This window comes from Xenopus tropicalis, chromosome 4 (assembly GCF_000004195.4).
Source record: "Xenopus tropicalis strain Nigerian chromosome 4, UCB_Xtro_10.0, whole genome shotgun sequence".
Classification (NCBI taxonomy): Eukaryota; Metazoa; Chordata; class Amphibia; order Anura; family Pipidae; genus Xenopus; species Xenopus tropicalis.
This window is the reverse complement of record NC_030680.2, coordinates 115,759,575-115,780,341: the sequence shown is the minus strand read 5'-3', so window position 1 is coordinate 115,780,341 and position 20,767 is coordinate 115,759,575. Positions and strand designations below refer to the sequence as shown.

The 20,767-nt window shown below is 38.5% G+C and overlaps 1 protein-coding gene across 1 annotated transcript; it reads left to right on the top strand.

The window, feature by feature from the left end:
• The first annotated feature begins 919 nt into the window (after positions 1–919).
• Positions 920–20,259, top strand: shisa8 (shisa family member 8). The gene is made up of 4 exons (XM_002934724.5): positions 920–2,022; positions 11,346–11,467; positions 13,007–13,156; positions 18,892–20,259. Exons 1-4 carry the CDS (start codon positions 1,511–1,513, stop codon positions 19,251–19,253), a joined length of 1,146 nt encoding a protein of 381 aa, XP_002934770.2. The 5' UTR covers positions 920–1,510; the 3' UTR covers positions 19,254–20,259.
• Positions 20,260–20,767: the final 508 nt, after the last annotated feature.

The window sequence follows — 20,767 nt, the reverse complement described above, 5'->3', positions numbered from 1 at the left end:
CTTACTGCCAAGGCTGTCCAGGCCCCTGGATAAAACAACTTGTGTAGGGCCCTATGTTGTTATAAGCCTATGGCTGGCTATGCATGCTGGGAGTTGTAGATATTTTCATTATCTCACTTTGCTGAACTCCCTACCCAACAGCTACAGTTCCTTTCAAGAGGCAACTCTGTGATTTAACGGACATTTCTATGGTGCCTTTACATTTGTGGAGGCTGTAGTTCAGCCTGGTGCCACCCTGGACACAGACCCTCAAGTACTTATATGGTTAATACTGCCTTTTTGTTTGACTGAGTTTTTCCAAACTCTTCTTGGCAACATTTGCTGGTTTGGGAGCTTATAATTGTCTCCACTAGACAAAGATATGCTTAAGTCCTCCTATACTGTATAAGAGAAAAACAAAATAACAACTTAAGATATACAAGGCTATATAAGTTAGTGCCTTAAGTTTAATCATAGGACACATGGGTAATTGTATGTAAATGTGTCTAAACCACTGGGAAAGAGCTACAATACAGCGTTATTTTTAAAACTTTGTCACCATCACAGGAGCAATCACAAACGTAGGAACACAATATGATACAGGCTAAAGGCTAACCAACACATCTCCCTCCCATACATCTCTCTTTCTCTCTCTCTCTCTCTTTCTTTCTCTCTAATACACCATATCAGTTGATATGGATACACTGGTTTGCACCAAATAAGAATGAACCCTGTTTGTCTCCCATGCTGTCCTTACTCCTCACTATATTTATGCCCCCATGCCAGAGTCTGTCTGGTGTCTGTCTGATCCCAGCAGTGTAAAGAAGCAGCCAAGACCCAGTGAGCTGCACATACAGGTTTCTTCCTGCAGATGGATCAAGCTCCATCCCTCCACAACCACCTCCCCAAACCATCTCCCTCCCTTCCAGTCATCCTCCCATGAAAAGAGCTCACACTTGCACACCGAGTTTGTTGAGAGAGGACATCCCTCCCCAGGAAGGCAGCAAAAATAGGGAAAAAATGTGTTGAATCAAGAAGACTGAATAAAGAGTTACTCAACTGCAAACTGTAGAAGAACAAAGAATACAATCAAGAGAGGATATTAACTCCAAAAGAGCAAAGGGATATTAAAAGAAAAAGAAAATTAAAACATGGAAAAGGAAGAAATAATAAAAAACAGCCATTTAAATGATTAAAAATCAAGTATAAAGTGTAACCTTGAAGAAAAAGAAGAAAATTATTATTATTATCAGAAGATTCTTATCATAAGGGATAAAAAGACCAAAGCAAAGGAAATACAGATCACAAGGGCTTGCGTCTTTCTCACTCATTTTTCTTTCTGATGCTTCAGGATAAAGCATTTTCTCTAGAACTGAATTTGAGTTCAAGAACATTCTATTTCCTCCTTCGAAGAGAAAAAGATTCGTATTTCTTGGATTCATATTTTTTTTAGAAAAACAAGAATATTTTAAGGAGGCTTTCTATCTAAAAAGTTCTGTTCCCTGTAGGACTGATATTAAGGACGTTCCGAATGGAGTGGTTTTTATATTTAGGGTTTTGCTGGCTTGTATTATGGGACCCTTGGTTTGTGAAAGCAAGAACACCAAACACAAAAGCAGGTCTTGGTGATGAAGTGGTGCAAGGAACGCCCAAACCTTTGATGCCCACTGAGTTACCACAGGTTGTGGCAGACCGTTGCCGAGGCTACTACGATGTAATGGGTCAGTGGGACCCACCATTTAATTGTAATGCCAGCAGTTATTTGTACTGCTGTGGAACATGTGGATATCGTTTCTGTTGCCAATTTAAACATGGAAGGTTGGATCAGAGTATGTGCTCCAACTATGATACCCCAAACTGGGCAAACACTGGAAAACCTCCTGCTCGGGGAGAAGAATCAAGCGATGACCCAAGCAAAGACAAAACCAACATGATTGTATATATTATTTGTGGGGTGGCTGCTCTCATGGTACTTGTGGGAATCTTCACTAAGCTGGCAGTGGAGAAGACACAGCGGCCCCAAACTGATATGAGTGTTTCCAGGTGAGAACAAAATTTGCTGTTTTAATATAAGGATAGGGGATTAAGTTGTATCAATCTGTCTTTCTGGAGCATTACATTACTTTTTAAAAGCCACTACAACATACTACCATATATATCCCATGATGTGCTAAGGACAAAGACAGATATATCTATAGCCTTAAGGCTATGTTAGACTATAGGAGGCAAATAAGAAAAGGGTAAATTAGATGGCCAGGCACAATACATTATGTCCAACTGTTTTCATATAAAAGATTGCAAAGTAATTTTACAGTAATATAGTTCCAAAATGTGATATTTAAATCCTTGTCTTTCAGCTGTGGGAAGAGGGGGCAGCTTTTCTGCTACTTTCATTCTGTCTTGTTTTAATCACCTAGTAGAGCACAAACAATGGGTTAGCAGATGCATGTTAAATGTTGTGAACAATACAGGTTGAATTATACCTTTTACTGGACAGCTATGCTGTTAAAATTACAACCTTACAATGTTCTTCAGAAGAAACACTGTGAGGTTTAAAAGCCTGTAATTTTTTATCAGTGTGCTAGCAGGTCCAACAAAAAGCTATAATTCAGCTTGAAGCATTCCAGTATTCTGCATTTGCATCACTTTATAAAAAAGGACCACCGGGGCTACAAGCCATTTTCCTCAGCATACTGCTGGGTCTGTGAAAAAGCAGCAGCAAATGAGTGATGGTTGCATTATTCCTTTTTAGTGCTGCCAAGACAAGGAATTGTTCCATACATGCCTGTGATACTTACACTTTGCCCTTTCACTTAAGAATAACTCAATCTAGTCTGGAAAGCTTTTATCATTGCCAGAAAGTGCCCAGAGATGGCGTTGCTGCTTGTTACAAAAAGTGGCCCCAAGGCAGCAATATGCATCTCTGATCTTTCTGTGTCATTCCTCTCCCATTTAATTGGGTGGAAAGGCAAGTAAAAGCTATCAAACTGTTACCTGGTGAAAATGCGGGGTTGTATTGCTTGGTCTGCTTGCTTGCAATAAAAACTATTCCTACCAGCACATTAGTGGCAACTGGTATATAACTGGTATATAATCAATATATATAATAGAGGTATAATAAATACACTCAGACGAGAAAATGCTATTTGTACTGTAGGGGGTGCTAGATAAACAGTTATGCCTAAACTATAAAGAAACAAAATCAAATCAGTAATATAAATTGTTTATAGAGGCAGTAGATTTTATGTTTACTTGTCCAAAATATCTCATCACTGTTTAGCCATAGGATTTTCTGTTCACCCTCCCACAAATGTATTAGATTTTGATGCATCTTGGCCATTTTCTGTTTATCAGCTCACAACTGTTCTTATAAGGATATAATATAAAATGGTGCTGCTCGTAATTGTGGTATTTGCTAACGAGGAATATAAAAAAAAAAAGATTTGAAACAAGGGAGTAAAAAACATGAGGCCTTGGGAAGGCTGGCTTGTGACAATAGCAACAAAACATTAAATTAGAATACAGAAAAAGATATATAAGGCTTAGTTATTATATTAAAATATTAAAAGTCAGTTGAGTTTAAAAGGACAGTGCATGATTTTGTTTGCGAAAATTCTGTGTAGGTGTACATTCACTAGGATATTGCAAAAGCAACATATTGGAGAAGAGTGTTCCTTTTCAGTGGTTATTATCATTTACTGACCTAAAGTCCTATTCATAACCCATGCCACATTCCATATGTGTTGTGAGTAGATCTGCTGTTTGGGAAATAGTGGCCTGTGACAGTAAAATGAATTGAGAGTTACATTTATAACTGAGGCCCTTGGTCATAGTCTCTTTATAATGCATTATATATTCCTCCTTGCCCTCAGTTATGGTTGCCACCTGGCTAGTAATTCACTGACCCAGCCAGTAAAACACCAGCCATGTCTTGGCCATTATTACAAACTTACCGCCAATTTCCTCCTAACAACACACCCACCTATGTTTTGGTCCCACCCCCCACTGTCGGACTGGGACCCCAGGGGCCCACCAGAAAACCTTAGACCATAGACCCACTCTCCAAACTTTCCTCTTTTCCCCACCCAACCTTTTTATTTCCCTAGTCTCTTTTATTTATATGCCAACATCTATTTTTCCATCTTTGTTCCCATTCAGAAATAGGGAATGATAATGAAACAGGCCAATGGCTAGGACCAGGAGGCTCCATTGCCACCTGGGCCCACCGGGAGATTTCCTGGTATCCTGGTGGGCCAGTCCGACACTGCCACCCCTTAAAGGTGAAGAAAGGTAAAAACTAAGTAAGCTTTATCAGAAAGGTCTATGTAAATACAGCCATAAGCACTTACAGTAATGCTGCACTGATTTCTCTGAAAAAAAGATTAGTTGTGTCTGTAATTCCTGTGCTACACAGCTTTCTGTTCTCTGCTCTCTCCTGCTCCCCCTCCCTCAAGAATGCTAAGAACTCACTCCCCCCACTTAAGAATGTGGATCTGAGCCAATCAGCAGGAAGCTGACTCATAGTCTAACTAACTGAGCATGTTCAGTTTGGTCTGGGTGTCTGTGCAGGAGTGAAGCATTATGGGAACTTTCTTTACACAGCTCAGCGTTTTTTCGTCCTGTTTGGCTTCTGATCTTCTGAACAGGTGAAATATGGGGAGACTTAAGGGCACTATTGAGACAACTGAAGGTATGCCTGCAGCTTAAGATTAACTCTTTATTAGCCTTTCCTTCTCCTTTAACATCACCACAAAAGCCATTTAAAGATATATTTAGAAAATGCATTGGATAATTGTCAGCAATATATTATTATTATTAGATTTTTCTCGCCATCCAGTGCTTTACAGAGTACAATCCACTTTTTAAGAGGGGAGGGTATTGAGATATATAGTGGAAGTGACTGGTGTAGCGGTACAGGCCCTGTTAGTGTAGTTTTTGGCTGTAATTGCATGGTGAAATATTGCTAAACCAGTAGTTAGTGTGTTGGGGAAAAGGAGTTAGGAAACGTTGTCAAGTTTTGGTGATTCATGTTGTAAGCTTGTATAAAAAGGTGTCTGTTTTTTAAATGAGTTTTCAAAGGCTCTGGGAATGGTGGAATGTAGAAAGTCCTGGATGCGTGAAGAGGTAATGGCTAAAGAGGAGAGAGGAAGGTCACATGTAGACAGAGCCATCATTAGAAAGAGACATTTTGCATAAACTTTTTTTGCAGTTGCTATATAAGACAAATAACTTGTATGGGGACCCAAATAAGCAGCTGCAATATATGTTTATGCAAAATGTCTCTTTCCCAAAGTTTAGGGGCCCAATGATCTTGCTGTGGGGCCCAATAACCAGTCATTCCACTGCTGAAAAGTTAATGTAGGAGATAGCTCATATCATTCAGTAAATAGATCCAAATATAAACAGCTAATGTTACTCTGTAATAAATAGTTTATATAAATTGTTTGATTAATCAGTGTGCTAATAATTCAGTCAGTTCATTGGGGATCGGTGGAGTTTGCCCTAAGTTTAAATCCTTCCCACCTGTCAGCCACCTGTTTGGCGTATATTTTCGGCAAGCCAAAAATATCACCATATGCTCCTACCTGTGCCTGCACCCGAATGAATGAAATACGCTCGAGTGCAGGCACATGTAGCCGATATCTGCCGAAGATATGAAGTTGCGTGTTTTTTCGTGGATATCGGCTACATGTGCCTTCACTCGAGCGTATTTCATTCATTCGGGTGCAGGCACAGGTAGGAGCGTACGGCGCTATTTTCGGCTTGCTGAAAATATACGCCAAACGCCAGGTCTGACATTAGCCTAAAGCTACTCAGTGTTGTCATTGTTTGATACGTAAATTACATACTTTTCTAGGCAAGTTCCGTAAGATTGTTTTTTTAAAACATTTTTATTGAAGTTTTTGTTTTAAAGAAGAGAGATGAGGAGAATGAGAGAAAAACAACAAATAAATGTTTTTACAAAAAGTCCTACTGGTGTAAATCATGTTTTGTTTCTAAGAATAAATCAAAAATTACTATACACTTAAGAGTGAGCATGTTTGCTCTAGGGTAAAAGTGTATGGAGTAAAATGGACTTGATAAGAATAAATCAAAGAGATTCTGCCATTAGAGTCTCCCATTAGGGGTGCCTATAATTTAACCATAGCTGACAAATTTTTAAAACATTTTCATAGGTATCCTGTAGCAAACTGGTTAACTTTCCATTCACCATGATCCAATTTACCATTTGCTTAAAGGCAAGAAAGGATATGTGTAAGGTTCCTGACCGCCGACTGTAAATTTAGTAATCCAAAGGGAGACCTCCTGGCAGGACCAAGACGTATACGGGGACAAGAACGACACAACTCCAATTGAAGTTCAAACTTGTCCAATTTATTGTTAAGTGATCATCACTTTTATAACCTTCGTTGCACACGTAACTACATAAGGGTGTGTTATAGCAAATAAGAAAAAGACTATTGTTGCTTCAAAGATGGCCTTCAAGGATGGCTAATGCAGGACAGGAATTTTAAGGAGGAAACAAGGAGTATAACATGCGTCAGTGCATAGATAAGATTAAGTTGTTTCTCAAGGCTTATATTCATAAGGTGCAAGCTGTGCAAGGGTACTATTTGGGAAAAACAACTATTATGGGATGTTCAAACCTTGCTGTTTGCTGTTACAAAATGGAGATCCATTTCTAAAATGGAGTATGATATGCTAAGCATCAAAGTGTATCAAAGTTATCAAAATACATGCATATATGAATATATGATTATATGAATATGAGAATATAGGACATTATATCAAACCTTACAATATGGATATAAGTAACCTACGTTGAGGCTAAAGCTGGCCATACATGCACTGATATTATCATATGAAACAATTTGGTACATGTATGGCGGATTGATGAGGCGACCGATATTGCAAAAGCCTTGGATATTGTCGATCATGTCAATTGGCCAGGACAGATAATTTCCATCCATTCAGTAAGAGAGGTATAATGTTTAAGGTAATTTACTGTGTGTTGTTAAGAAAATTGCAAGGAAATGTTTACTGTTTACTGTAATTTCACCATATCCTGTGAAAGGGAGATGTTGAGAGCTTCAATTTTGTCATGGTTAATTGATAAACAGGAAAGTTTACTGTATTTATTTAGTAAATTATACAGATTGGGCAATGAAGTTAATGGTATTCAGTAATCAGTAGTGTGACATCATCCGCAAACATTGATCTTTTATGATGACTTGTTGACAATAAGACCTGTACTGTTAGGATCTGATCATAATAGGGATGCTAGGGGTTCTATAGCAAAGTCAAATACCGTAGTATGGCCGAAAGAGGAAATCCTTGCTGGGTGCTAGGGGTGCACTGAACCCACTGTATGAGATTGGGCTGAATCCTGAATCCTTTGTGAAAGATACGGCCAACTAATGAACCAAATCCAAACCTTAATTTGCATATGCAAACAAAGCCATAGAAGGCGTAAAAAGAACAACGCACACAGTGCAAGGTGAGAATTATTCAACTTTTGCGTTTATGTGACGAAAAGTCACATGATTTTAAGAACTCAGTTCAGCCAGGACCATATATTCGGCCAAATACAAATCTTGCCCGAATCCCAAATTCTAGATCTGGCGCATCCCTACTGGGTGCCTTGCATTAAGTTGAAAGGTGATGAATCTCATTATTGTAATGTATGCACTTTTAAGGCTTTTATTCATGTTAGAAAGAGTAATCCAAACCCCCATTTATATAGGATATACAGTAATGTAGATATGGCCAAGATAATGTATCAAAAGCTCTGTGAATATTTAATTTCAAAAGCATCGCTTTGGTTGATGTAAGGTGGGCTTTGTGAATTAACAAAATTAGCTGCCATATAGCATCACCTGCTTGCTGGCAAGGTATGAATCCCACCTGGTCTTTATGGATCCATTGAGATACAGTAAATACACATTAATTCTATTTGCCAGGATTGTTGAAAGAATTTTTATATTGTGGTTTAAGATTTATATAGGACGATAATTGCAACAATCAGTAGTGTCAGTATGGGGTATCATGAGTCAGTGAACCGAATAAGATATGGGGTTAAAATTGTAGTGATTTTTTTTATAATATATTGCCGTAAAGCCATCTGAGCCCGGAGCCTTTCCTGATTTTAGGTTTTGGATGGCTCGTAGGGTTTCCTCTATTGTGATCTCTGCATCATTGAATGTAGCTTGATCTGTAGTAAGTCTGGGTAAGTGAAGTGAGGAAAAAAGTCTCTCATATTGTGTCGGAGGAGGTTTGGAATAGCAGTGTATAAGTTCTCATAAAACTTGGCATATTCTTGAGTGATTTTTTGGGGGGTTTCTAGTAATTTGACCTACTGAAAATTTTCATGTTGGTTTAGGGTGGGGAGCATTTTTTAGTTTCTTGGCAAAGATCTTGCAGGATTTATTTGCATTCTGCCATAACCATCATTTTTTCTGCTTCCTGTGTAAGGAGAGATAAGGATCTGTTTTTAAAGATTTATTTGTTGTCTAAGGAAAACAGTTGGGTCGTCACATAGTGTACTTGGTATTTATTGAGGTGACCTGTAATGGTGCCATGTCGTTGAGTACTTTGTGAGTACAAGAATTTTGAAGTAAAGTCTGTGCATGGTGGGTAGCCAGTGTAGGGACTGGCAGAAAGGGGCAGCAATAAAGAGAAAGATAAGGTGTATGAGTTGGATACTAATGTTCATAATGGACTGGAGCAGGGTCCATGTAGGCAGGCGAAGTCCACAGAGCAGCGACTTACAGCATAGTCTATAGAAATATGATGAGATCATGGATACGTATTTTGGTTGTCTCCTGAGGCTGGAAGGAATACAAGCAAGAGTTTGATTGGCCTGGACATGGGGAGTGAATGAGAAAGTATAAATAACAGCTCAGCAGTGGATTTAGGAAACTGTGAATATATGGTTGTTATTAACACATTTTAATTGAAGCAAGAGAACAAACATACAGTAAAAGGTAAAAAGGTAACTAGTTCAGTTTTTTCCATGTTGATTAAGAGATGACATTAATAAAGAGATAGTCAGTGATGCACGCTAGTAGGGTGGGCAGGACTAGAGATGATAGGAAGGAATGTCAGACTCAGGGCTATCCATCTCTGTGATCTCTATAAATACTATTCTACATCATCTACACCAGTGATCCCCAACCAGTGGCTCGGGGGGCAACATGTTGCTCACCAACCCCTTGGATGTTGCTCTCAGTGCCCCCAAACCAGGGAGTTATTTTTGAATTCCTGACTTGGGGGCAAGTTTTGGTTGAATAAAAACAAGACTTTCTACCAAATAAAGCCCTCTGTAAGCTGATAGTGTGCATAGAGGCTGCCTAATAGCCAATCTTAGCCCTTATTTGGCACCTCCATGAACTTTTATGATGCTTGTGTTACTCTCCAAGTCTTTTTACATTTGACTGTGGCTCACGAGTAAGAAAGGTTGGGGACCCCTGATACACACACACATATATACATATCTGTGTGCTGCTCAGGTAGTACTATTTGGGTGAACCCATGTTTCTAAGTGATAGGTAGATTTTGAATACCTTAGTTCTCCACCTAAAGGTCACAGAGTTTCACACACTTCTAGGCTTGAAACCCATCCAGTTTTTAAGGGGCTGTGTGGCTCAAAACTTTCTGCCCAGTTTTAACATCAAGAAATGCTGATGTCAGTCATATCTCCCCCTCCCCATGCAAACCATAGCCAACCTCTGGTATATCCCTTAGTATATCCCTTGATACAGGGCATTAAAGTAAGCCAACTGGTCAAAAAGCAAAGGTGTTTATTTTCTTAAATGTCTTTTTTTAGTTGTAGTTTAAGAGAGAAAGGTACAAAGCCAGCAAATAGCTACTTGATTCTCTGCAGATAAGTGACCATGCATTGCATTGGTTTAGTGAAGTGGCACTCGGTTTATTGTAGGTGTACATGCATGCAGAGAGAGAGAGCACAGGTCTGCCCTTCTTTGTTTTGTATAAGGTTTGCACTCAGTTCATAAATGACAACCCCAGTGTGCACCAACAGTCTTTTTTTAAGTTGAATGTTTTTCTGCTTAGTGCTTTTTTAGGGCATTTTCTGTTATCTCGGATGTTAATATGTCTGACTTCTCCCCTTTAATGTGTGCATCCTGGAAAATTCATTGAGTTGTACAGAAAACATAATAGCATAGTGTTCTCTATAATGGAACAGGAATGTCACGTGTTATCTTATTAACATGATTATATTTACCAGAGAGGTTTTTGAGATAAAATGTAATGTGGTAAATAAATCAGACAAAAAGAACTCAATAATGCCATCATAGCCTTAAATTAAAGGAAACTAAAGCTATTTTAAAATACTGTTGCATAGTCTAGAGCTACCGCCTGGTCCGAAGGTGGCAATAACTTCATGGATCCCCTGCATCAATAGGCACAGCAGAGCTCAGTTTGGAATGAAGGGCAGGTAGGACTGAGCGGCAGTTAAACCATACAGAGGTGCAAGGAGCATATTTTGTCACAAGATAAAAGCTGTTTTATGTGCAACTGGCTGCGGGGAAAGTGTGGGGACTGCAACTATTGCACTTGCTGATGTACATGAGCCTATTAGCTGCATCTATTTAACATAGGGTTTCTTTGCAGGCGTATGAAATATTAAATAAATTGAACTGGTTGTCCATTGCCTTATTTTTACATACTTGAAATGATGTATTAACATTTACTTCATTGTTGTTCCACTAAACCTTAACCATATTTAAAGGAGAACTAAACTCTAGGAACAAATATGGTCAGAAATGTCATATATTATTTACTAAATTTACTGCACCAGCCTAAAGTTTCAGAATCTATATAACAGTAAGGATTCAGGCACAGGGGGTCACCACCTTGGATTTTGTTTGCTCAGTGGACTCTGGGCAAATGTTGAAAAGCTATGCTTAGGGGTCATCACAAATCATCAAGCAGAAAATGAGGTTTGCCTTTCATATAAACTCATGTTACAGGGCTGATTATTAAATTCTAATACAAATTGATTTGATTCCTGAGCTGCCATGTAATGAGAATATGAATTAATTACTAATTAGCTTTGTATTATGGTTTTTATATTTTATATATATACAGTATTTTGTGAGTGGGTCCCTAAGCTCAGTAAGTGCCAGCAGCACAGAGCATGTGCAGGGAATCAGCAAAAAAAGAAGATGGGGAGCTACTGTGGCATCTTCATATACCCAGATCTTCCCTGCTAAAGGGCTCTGGTCACTTTGGGCAGGTAAAGAAGCCCAAAACATAATGTGTAGCATTTGTAGCCTACTTCTTTGTTAAGCTTTAGTTCTCCTTTAAGTGTCTTCTTGAACCAACTGTAATTTTCTTGGTTTCAGGACTCTAGCAGAACTCCTGAAGCAACCAGCCCATGTGGACCTTTTGAATGATGGCCGTAGAGATAGCATCCAAGTGCAGATTACAGAAGTTATACCAAGAGTCTCGCCAAGGAACAGCATTGGTGAGAACTTTTACCCAGCCAATTGTTTTCTGGCTCTTAATAACATCACTGCAGTCTCATACTGTCTAATATTTTAGTGTTGAAGCAACAACCTGCACTAAAAGTCTCCGCAACCTGCAATTGCACTCCAGTTTCACTTTCCTCCACTCACTTTCCTTCTCATGGGCCAGTTAGGGTGATGTGCTGGGAGAGTAAATAGCATAAGCAATCATTGATAAAACTGTTGGTTACCAAAGATGTCAACTACCTCGACATCATTAGGTGGGAATAATTCAGTTCCAGATTTTTTTTTAAAACCTAATTCTTCTTTAGTCTAAATGGTTAGTGCCATTTTAATAAATGGGCAAAGAGGCTCACCAAGGCAGGAGGCCCACCATCAGACTTTTCATCTGGTATAATATTTTCCAATCTCCAATTTTTAACTCATTCGCAATTTTCCATTGGAGCATATGTTTCTAAGGAATCTTTAAAAAAAATAGGAAAGTCATTATTCAGAAATCTCCAAACTATGGGAATGCATCTCCCACAGACCATCTCCCATTAATGATTTCCTTTTTCTCTGTACAAAATAATTAATATAAGAAATCCTTATTGGAAGCAAAATAATCCTATTGGGCTTAATTAATGCATGTATTATTTTTTAGTAGACTAATGGGTATATTTATTAACATTGGAGACCAACATCACTGGTAATGTTGCCTATAGCAACCGTTCAAATATAATTGCTGATTGGTTGCTATGGGCAACACAAAGTGATGTTTGTCTCCAAAGTTAAGAAATACACCCCTTAAGGTATGGAGATCCAAATTATGCAGAGATCCTATATCCAGAAAACACCAGATCCCAAGTATTCTGGATAATAGGTCCCATACCTTCCCATACCATCCCATATGAATTGGTACAGTATCTTTAGAGGAAACATTTATTATGGTGCCCCCAATTTGTGATTAGAGTTTTCAGTTCCTATGGTTGTTGGCCCTTGATTGCACTCTTGGGAATCATGGCTAGAATTGGATAATACAGTTCTTCATTGCCTACCTTGAAATATTAAAGTTCACTTGCTTGAATGTACTTTTATTACAAATGGAGCAGTGGGGGCCCACCAATCTTGCCTGGGGCCACTAGAATCTTAATGCAGCCCTGTAAATGGTAACATGAAATAAGGTCTGGAAATGCATGGATCCTTATCAATGGAACATTAAATCTCTTAGTCTGCTAAAATGGCATGTTTATTTGAAGGGATAGTTTGCCAGTTTGTCAAGGGGAATTTCACAGCTTTCCATTCACATGTACAAATTTTACACCAGGTCTGGTAACTCAGAGCTGCCAATCAGCAGGTAGTATGAACTGTCACTAGTTCAAAATGCAATGTTCAATAAGTTATATACTATGACAAACTTAAAATTAAGCTTAAGGGTATAGAAACAGAAAGGAGTAAATAAAGAGGGCTTTAGATGGTCAGCTAAATAGGCACTGTTGTGAATAAATTGTATTTTTTAAACTGAAGGTCATTTATTTCAGTGTCTTCTTTGTCCACAGATCACACAAGCTTAAATAACATTGGCCTGACTTCACCCCTAGTGCCACCAATTGGTCTATCGTTACCTCATACTAATAGAACACCGCTAGTTTCTGGAATCTCAGTGCAAGACCAGGACTTTTCCAAGTACACAACCCTGAAAGCCGTTGGTAAGTCTATTATGTTTATAATTAAGCCAATAGGCTGAAGGAATGGATTGCTACGTGCATGTAGTGATGGTGAGGCCTTAGCTACAGATCAGTGTAGCAGTCCTCCCTGCCAAACTCAGTCCAGTTCAGTAACCAAGGAACACACAATTACTAAACTGGCCTTGTGCAAGCAAAGTAGGTTCCACTTTAGAAAAAGAAAAAACTACTGTTGTAAAGTTCATACAATAAAGCATGTGAGCTTACACAGGCAGAACTTACTTGATAAAAAGTCCTGCATGGTTTAAGCACTGTAATGGTTAAGCTGAGATGAGGAGAAAAGGTTAGAAGGAAAAAACATGTGTCTCCAGCAGAGTGCACAGCTAAAGCAGGACTTCTATGGAAGCCAGCAGTGCCATCTCTTTATTGGCTGCTAGACTGGAAGGTGTTTAGTAACCTGAGAAGAACTGAGCATGCTCAGTAGCCAACAGCCCAAGTAAATTCCTAAGGGAGGGGGTGAATGGGTTAGAGGAGGAGAAGGAAATCTAACTGATTAAGGGGATGATTCAGCCTTACTATTAACCTTTCAACAACTGCAATGGCAGGTATTTAAAGATTTCAAAGAGGCTGTTCTCTGATTTTTTTTGTGGGGGGGGTTTACATTTCCTTTACGTATGGATAAAAGTGGACGTACAAGATTACTATCTATGGTATGTTGAGACATAATCCAGAATCCAGGTTCTATCAGTAATGTATGATTAGGGTATTGGGTTTACAAAATTTAGGATTAACACTTGCTATCTGGAAGAAGGCATACATATGGCATACACCTATTATGGGAATGAACAGTGTCATACTGTGCATGCAATACCCTACGCAGGAACAACTTTACTGGGTCACTGTTGACTGGAAATTTCTGATAAACTTTGCCCTAGGCGGATATTGGGCTTGGGATTCACTGATCTGCTCACATGCTATTTGCATCTTCTGATGCACCCTGTCGCATTAACGTGAAACAAAGCTACAGAAACAAGTTCTGATGCCAGGACTTCACTGGAACTACAATATGTACATTATTGGATCTTTTTGTAACAAAGCAGTTCACATCTTATATGACTGTTCACCTCTACTGATTACTGTTACAGACACCTTTAGAATGAATACTTAGCCTACAGATAGTTCCTATCATATAAAGTCACCTATTAAAGAAGCTTCCCAAACTGGAATATATTTATATATATCAGTAAATACTTTCCATTAAAATATTTTACCTTGATCCACCATTTTGTAATGGGCTGTGTGCTCCCTCAGGGATCACCTGGAAATAATACAGCTCTAACTGTATAGACAGATCTTTGTTGTTAATTGGCTGTTGTGACCTAACATTTATATGTGCCCTTGGCTTGTTTGTGTGCACCGTGATTTGTATGATCCCAGGGGGCAGCCCTTAGTACCTAAAATGGCAATTTTCTATTTAGAATTATCCAATGGCAAATAATACTAAAAAAACATATATTTTCTGCAATATAGTTTGACCTACATTGCTCAAGGGTATAAAGCCAAGATGTATTACCCCATATTAAATTCCATTCACTAGTTACCTAGGTTTAAAAAAATAATACATTTTTTATTTTCATTTTATTTTTTAATAGTTTATTTAAAATTGCACTCTACCATTGCTGTATAATTACTTAGCTGCCCTGGCCACTTATTCACACTTGTAATGCATATGTCTGTATTATATTGCAATACTTTATCTCATATGAATCACAACCCGAATGTACCATATTTTAATATTCTTAAATTTCTGGACTGTTTTGTATTGGTTTAAATGGAACAAAAGATGGAACAATTAAATGCTTAAAAGCCATCTAAGGAGGGCTGAGCGGTCTTCATAGTTCCCCAATGCAATCTGCTCATTTGTTCTGGAAGACAAACATAAGTCCAAACTGACTTGGTTCATAATTTCGATTTTTCTGATGTCCACTTATTTGACAAGTGGATGGTGCTAGTTCTTGACAAGTGGTTTGTTCTGCATTATTATGGCCCAGGAGGTAGTGATGCACCCAATGCAGTTGTGACCAATATGTTAAAAAGTATGCAATTGCTTGTGCCCTTCAATGTGATTCAGCCACAATTGTGCTGAAAATCCCTGGTTTCAGGATGTCGTAATTTCCAGCACTCAATTAAAAAAAGGTGTTTGTTCCTGATTCTTTAGCTAAAATGTGCTTCATCTGTCAGTACAGGCTGCTTTGGTAGCCCTTCAGTGTGGCAGTAGCTCCAGGGTACCATGTGTTACAAGGCATGCAATTCTTCCAAACAGACTGTGCAGCGCATTTTCTCTTGGTACCTGAAAGCATTTTCCATGATGACTGCCATTTAATGCCTTTTTAACATAAAAAGTACCAATATAGGGAGCATTTTATTCACTCATTTTAATGATATGGGATGACAAAGACAATCAAATATGTATATAAATTACATCATTAGTATCAAAGAAAATAGCCAGTCATTACTCCAGGGTCTCGAGTCAATTTAAGGGTGTGACCAAACCCCTGGTAGTAATGGGTTATGTTTTGCCAGCAGGTTTTATGCTTTATAATGAGAAGAATGAAATCAATAACCTCTCCAAAGGACCTCAGGGTTTATGGAAGGCTGATCAATGGCATATTAACCCTGGGTTTTGCTCAGTGTGCTTCTAGCACAATTTATCTTTCTCTGTTCAAATGTAGGGCCGCTGTAATTGAAGGTATGTACAACAGTATTAAACTTTATAAAGTCAGTGTAATGCAGGTAATCAGTATACTTTTATCTTCAGTGGGTGAAATACTTAACAGTCATAATGAGCCTGATCACTTTGCCAAAAACGTGTGACCTTGTCACTTTATCTCCCTGCACTCTGAGCATCAGTGATTTCAGAGAGAGAGTGCCAAGACTAAATGCACAAGAATACAATTGGTGGTACTGCTAAACTTTAGCCATGCTATTTAAAAATAATGGTAAATTCAACTTTCCTATTTTCACTGCCTTGTTTCACTTTGTTCACACTGTTAAATACATCCTCTGTCACTAGGGGCAGAAGGGGAACAGGAGAAAACCTTTGACCAAAAATGTCCTTAGTAAACATTGTGGTACAACTAAAATATTGTTTAGCATTTACACCATCTATTGTTCAACTGCAGTTCACAAGCAACAGCCAAATGTGATCATGGTGTGTCAGGAAATGCAGTGCGACAGGTGCTGAGAGGACACGTGTTGAGAACATGAACCAAGTGGGCCATAGCCTTTTTACATTTTCATGCGCCCAAACCTGATTAAGCTTAACCATAGTTGTAAGGAACATTTTTTTAATTCCGTATAGTATAGATATACAATATGGAATTTATAGATTTTGTACCCTTCAGGGAAGGGACCTCATATCTATTAATTAATGCAATTCCTAGTGTGGGGTTACACATTTCCATACTATACTTTGAGCTGGCCACAGTTAAGTGGACTAAAGTATGAACTTCAACTAAATGCAATGCTAACTGGAGTTGCACGTCTGGTATACCATCTTCAGTTGTATCCTCTCCTGTCTCAGGTTCAAATATAGTAAATATATTATTCTGATGTGCTCCATGCTGGCTGATAATATGATTTTCCCTATGCTAGATGGTATTAAACATTAAAAGTAGGATATCCCTTTTCTCTGCTGGATACTATTAAATGTTGTACTCATCCTGGCACCCAACTGCATAATGTGCAGGCTGCACTTAAAAATACTCAGACTTGTAGCAATGTGTAACTGCAGTGGTAACTGCCCTTTATCTGCTATCCCTGCATTAATATGGTACCAAACAGGCCAGAAACTCAAAACAAATGAGTGATTTGCCCAGCCTCCAATATTCTACCAAGGAATTAAATCTTATGTCTATGCGTATTCTAGTCTGCAGCAAAGCTTTGGGCCATATCAACTAATAATCAGCTTTTATTATTTTTACTGTTAATGACCCATTTTAAAGGAGAAGGAAATTTAAAAACTAAGTAAGCTTTATCAGAAAGGTCTATGTAAATACAGCCATGAGCACTCACAGAAACGCTGCACTGAGTCCTCTATCAAAAGAAACACAGGATTTCTTGTCTTCTTTTGTGTACACATGTACTTCAGTATCAGACTTCCTCTCTTAGAAAAATCCTTAATTTCCGGGGCTGGAGTCTGGGCAGCTCTCTCCCTTCTCCTGCTCCCCCTTCCCATAAGAATTCACTCCCCCTCCTATCAGAATGTGTGATCTATGCTACCAGCAGCAAGGAAGGTACGTAGGTACGTACAAAGATTAAATGGCAGCTGCTATCTTAAACAGAGGGATCTTTTAGGGCTGTTTACTCAGGTATAGTAATACCAAAATGACTTTCCTTCTCCTTTAATAAAGTGCCAAGAGATTCCGCAGAATTGTACAACAGGAGAAACATACAAATCATGTACTAATACTGATGCTGACACAGTAGGTATAGGGCCCTGCCTATTACAGCTTACAGTCTTAATGAACAGAGGGGTCATTTACAATTGGCAGAGCAGGGTGCAAAGAACAGGATCAAATTGCTATGCTTTTCACACATTGCACCCTGCTTATGTCTTTGAGCTCCATGAATACATCGCTGTCTGCATTTGGCAGAACTGTATTCAGAAAAGGAATGTTGGGGGAGACATGTGGGCATCTCCCATGTACAATGCACCCCTGTCCACCAAAAAGTGCATAGTGCAAAGGAGCCCTGTTCTTACTGCCTGACAGGAACCAAGGATAGGACTGCCTTGCTCACACCGGCTCTACACTCTGCACCTTGTCCTGGAGGGTAGAAATGGGCAGTAGGGAACACACTTATGTACCCCTTAGTGCTCTAGTACTTGCATTTTGATTGCATTTGATTTTGTATATTATTCCTCATGACTCATGGTTGCATGAACTGTATCGCTAGGAGACGTTTGTTCTCCACCATTCACAATATATGGGAAGTCTGCAAATTACAGGAAACCGTTGGTTTTAGTAGTTAGAAGTCAGCGGTGGATGGGAATAAGTAACTAATTTCTGTTTATTTCTTTATATGCAAATAAGAAGAAGGGGTTGTGACCATAGATCAAAGAATTGGTTTGGAAGGGCATTGCTTAACTTACCTAAGATGGTTAATATGTAATATTTGTCTCTGTTCCTTTCCTGACTGTATCCTGGCTCCTACAAGCTGCCAGACCCTCCTAGCTACAAGTGTTATATATTTATAAATAGACAACTTCTTCTTCTCTAAAGATAGTTTGTTAAAATTTCCAGAACATTTCTCCCATATTGTATTGTATAGAAAAGCAAAGCCAGTTAAGCAGAATATATAACCTATTTAGTGATTTCTGATTATATACTAAACATAAATGTACTAACATATAATACATACGTTCATCTGTATATGTATATTCTCAAAGACAAACATGTAAAAATGTCAGTTTGCATTGCTACTTATTATAAGAAGGACAACAGATTGACATATAATTGTTGCTCTTAATTGTGGTAAACAGTTGGCTGTGTGTTAATCTTTGAAATGTGGCCATGTTTATGCCCTGAATGCATGCAGGATGGTTCTACCCACATCCACTTTAAAGATGGCTGCATAAAGAGGCAAAAAATATTACACCAGGCTCAATCCTCAGTGAATATTATATTATGCTTAAAAACTATCCTATAATGTTAATAAATTTGGAAAACACATAAAAATATATCATTGTCTCCTTACAGAAACTGCAACAGAGGATTTTTTCAAGAGATTCCCAGTGGTGGAGGTTACTGGAGGCTCCCCCTGTTACAAGCCTGCAGGGCTGCATGCCCAGGACAGTACACCTCTGGCTGATACCTCCTCTCTCAACCCCAACAAGCCAAACCACAAGGTCAAAGTGGCTAAAACCAATACCCACCCACTAGCAGGAGCTGGATTCCAGGGCTGGGATCCAAGTTATCATGACAATCGAAGACATGTCTATGCCAATAAGAGGCAGTACAGCATTGAGAAGCTTCCTGAACTGTTCAGCCAGCAAGGTCAATATACCAACACACCCCAGCGACAGTTCTCTAGCAACAGCAAAACTGAAGTTACTGTCTGAAAGGCCCCATATCTACCTTCAGTTCCCACGAGGCAACAAAAGGTGGATGGTAGACAAATAAGGAACATGCCTGCTGCCTCATCCTAAGTTTGTGGGACCACAGAAGAATACAGAATGGCAGAAAAAAAAGAAGTGGCTAAGTGGTTCTTCGGCTTCGGGTTAGCTGAGTCCAGTTCTTTGAAGACTTTGAAAATAGGTCAAACAGCACAAAATGGACACTAACAAATGTTGCAGTCTTATTGACTAAGAACTTGTGTATTTCTGATTTTCCCCTAAATAAAATGTGCCTGCAAAGGCTTCAGAACCTAGTTTGCTGCAGATTAGCGACCTAGAACAAGATATCACTTATTCCTGTTTTCTCTTTCAGTGCTTTCTCAATAGTACCTGCAGTGAATGTGTTGTCCTTTTGATATTGTTAAACCTTTTGTTACTGATCCTAGGTTAGCATGCTAAAAACCTGATCTTGCTCCATGTCAGCAATCCACCAATCAGGACCTCCTTGCACTGTTCATGCAGACTGGGTCTGCTCAGTGTCCTGACTTTACTATGAATTGTCAGCTGCTGTCTGATCATTAACTCCTTATGATTTTCAGGATGGAATGCTGTAACAAATGCCACCAAGTCGTCATGATTATAGTTGTTGTTGTGAATGCTGGCATGCATTCTTCTCCTCATCAGACATAGGAAGCATTTCTTAAGCTTTTGTCTTCAGCTTTAGAAATGTAATTATATAAGATCGCTGCCAAAGCTTCTCCCCGGGGTGTTAAAAATGACGTAGGTAGCTATATTTTTATTTTACCCTGTCCATTCCCTGTCTCAAAAGAACTGCTATTTGTCAATCTATCTGACTTATAAGAATCAATACTAACTCTGAATTAGATACCACTCAGGGTTAAAGACAAAAGCACATGTAACTACAACATTATGTTTCCCACATATAAATAATGGTATTATTAAAGATGTTGTTCTCCTTTGACTTTTGGTTTAATATAGAGAGTAATGATCTGATACAATTTGCTGCTGGTCTTCATTTTTTTATTATTTGTGTTTTTCTTATTATTTCACCTTTTGTTCAGCAGCTCTCCAGTTTGGAATTTTAGCAGTTATCTGGTTGCTAGGGTTCAAATTACCCTAACAATCAGGGAGACTGATATATTTATAGGAGAGGACCTGAATAGAAAAATAAGTAAAATTAAAAAAAAAGTAACAATAAAATTGTAGTCTCACCAAGCAATCCTTTTTTTGGCTTCTGGGTTCTGTGACCCCCATTTTAAAGCTGGAAAGAGTCAGAAATAAATAATTTAGACCAATTGAAAACTTGCTTAAACTGGTCATTCTATAACATACTAATAGTTAACACAAAAGTGAGTGACCCCTGTAACGTTTATGGGTTTTCTATACACCTGTGTTTAACATGTGGCCAATAAATAGGGTATGTGTTGGAAATACATTCTTCCTATTGTTTTACTTGTCACTATTTCAATGTTAATTATTTGCTGTACTAAATAGAACAG